The 1689-nt window shown below is 38.8% G+C and overlaps 1 protein-coding gene across 1 annotated transcript; it reads right to left on the bottom strand.

Annotated features, from left to right (window-relative positions):
* Positions 1 to 315: 315 nt before the first annotated feature.
* LOC101653518 (olfactory receptor 11L1-like) lies at positions 316 to 1245 on the bottom strand. Its single transcript, XM_004715393.1, has one exon. The coding sequence runs from the start codon at positions 1243 to 1245 to the stop codon at positions 316 to 318; it is 930 nt and encodes a 309-aa protein (XP_004715450.1).
* Between the last annotated feature and the right edge of the window lie 444 nt (positions 1246 to 1689).

Genomic DNA, 1689 nt, shown 5'->3' with positions numbered 1-1689 from the left:
ATATATGCACTGTGCTGTACCTTGTTTTAGCCCTTCACAATATTTTGTGAGATCTTTCCATATCAGTATTATTTATTTATATTTTTATGACAGCTTTCTATTCCATTGTGTGGATGTGTTTTAATTTATTGAACTAGTCTCCTACTGATAAAATACAAATCCATCAATTTCCCAATAACTACTTTTGACACTACACAATGTATTGCATTCTGCTGGGGTTTTCAAAAGGTACCAAGATCCATTAAGAAAAATAAAGAGAAAACAAAAATTAAAAGTCTTGTGACAATATCTTATCGCAACAATTTTTGACATTTCTTATCGCAACATTTTACCTAGAGCTGCCTTCACATCTTTGTTCCTTAGAGTGTAAATGATAGGATTGAGGGCAGGGGTAAGCACTGTATAGAGAAGGGAAAGCAACTTCAATAAATCTTCATACTGAGGTCTTGATGGGAAACCATAGACAATGCCGAGAGTCCCATAATATAGAGTGACTACGGTCAGGTGAGAGGAACAGGTAGAAAAGGCTCGCTGCTTCCCTGTAGTAGAAGGAATCCCCAGAATGGTGGCAATGATATGAATATAGGAAGACAAAGTCAATATGAAGGGACCAAGGGAAAATAAAGCAGTGCATATAAAAGTTGTCATCTCAGCTGTTTGTGTATCACTGCAGGCAAGTCTCATGATGGGCTTCAAATCACAGAAGAAGTGATCAATTTCATTGGCAGCACAGAACTTTAACCGAAAAATGAGGGTGACGAGAAGGACAGGAGCCAGAAACCCAGCCATCCACGAGGCACCAGCCAGCAGTAAGCAGCCCCAGTGGTCCATGATGCTGGTATAATGCAGTGGGTTACAGATGGCTAGGTAGCGATCATAAGACATCACAGCCAAGAAGAAACATTCTGTAGCCACGGAGGCAGCAAAAAAGTACAACTGACAAGCACAAGCTGCAAAGGAAATGGACTCATGAGCTGAGAGCAGTGTCCTTATCATCAAGGGTTCGATGGTAGTGGTATAACCAATCTCTAGGAAGGAGAAGTGACCAAGAAAGAAATACATGGGTGTGTGAAGGGAGCGATCAATGCACACCACAGTTAGGATCACAATATTGCCTGCAAGAGTCATCACGTAGATGGTCAGAAATACCCCAAAAAGGAAAAACTGTAGTCCATGAAGATTTCCAAAACCCAAAAGGATAAATTCTGAAATTAGGGTCGCATTTTCTTCCTCAGTGATAGCCATAATTTGCTTCTAAAAAATTAAAATATGAGGAATGACCATTGATCAAATGCTATATTTAGAAATAAGAAAATCAAACTGCTTATCAGTATCATACATATCCCAATAGCTTTTTTCCCCCTACATAGTTGACTTCTTTCTGGAAGTTCAGGATTCTTTTTTTTTTTAATCATTTTATTGGGGGCTCATACAACTCTTATCACAATCCATACATGCATCAATTGTGTAAAGCACATTTGTACATTCATTGCCCTCGTTATTCTCAAAACATTTGCTCTCCACTTGGAAGTTCAGGATTCTTAATAAATTTGACCACATTCTCCAAGGGGCCATTAGGAGAGTTAATCCATGACTTTAATCACCCCATCATATATATAATGTATAGCAACAACAACAAAAGAAAAGATCAAACCCACTGCCAGTGAGTTGATGGCTGACTCGTAGCAA

The sequence above is a fragment of the Echinops telfairi genome, unplaced genomic scaffold (assembly GCF_000313985.2).
Source record: "Echinops telfairi isolate 266 unplaced genomic scaffold, ASM31398v2 ScPeMD7_20;HRSCAF=75, whole genome shotgun sequence".
NCBI lineage: Eukaryota > Metazoa > Chordata > Mammalia > Afrosoricida > Tenrecidae > Echinops > Echinops telfairi.
The sequence above is the reverse complement of the archived record's forward strand: the minus strand, read 5'-3'. Positions and strand labels throughout refer to the sequence as shown.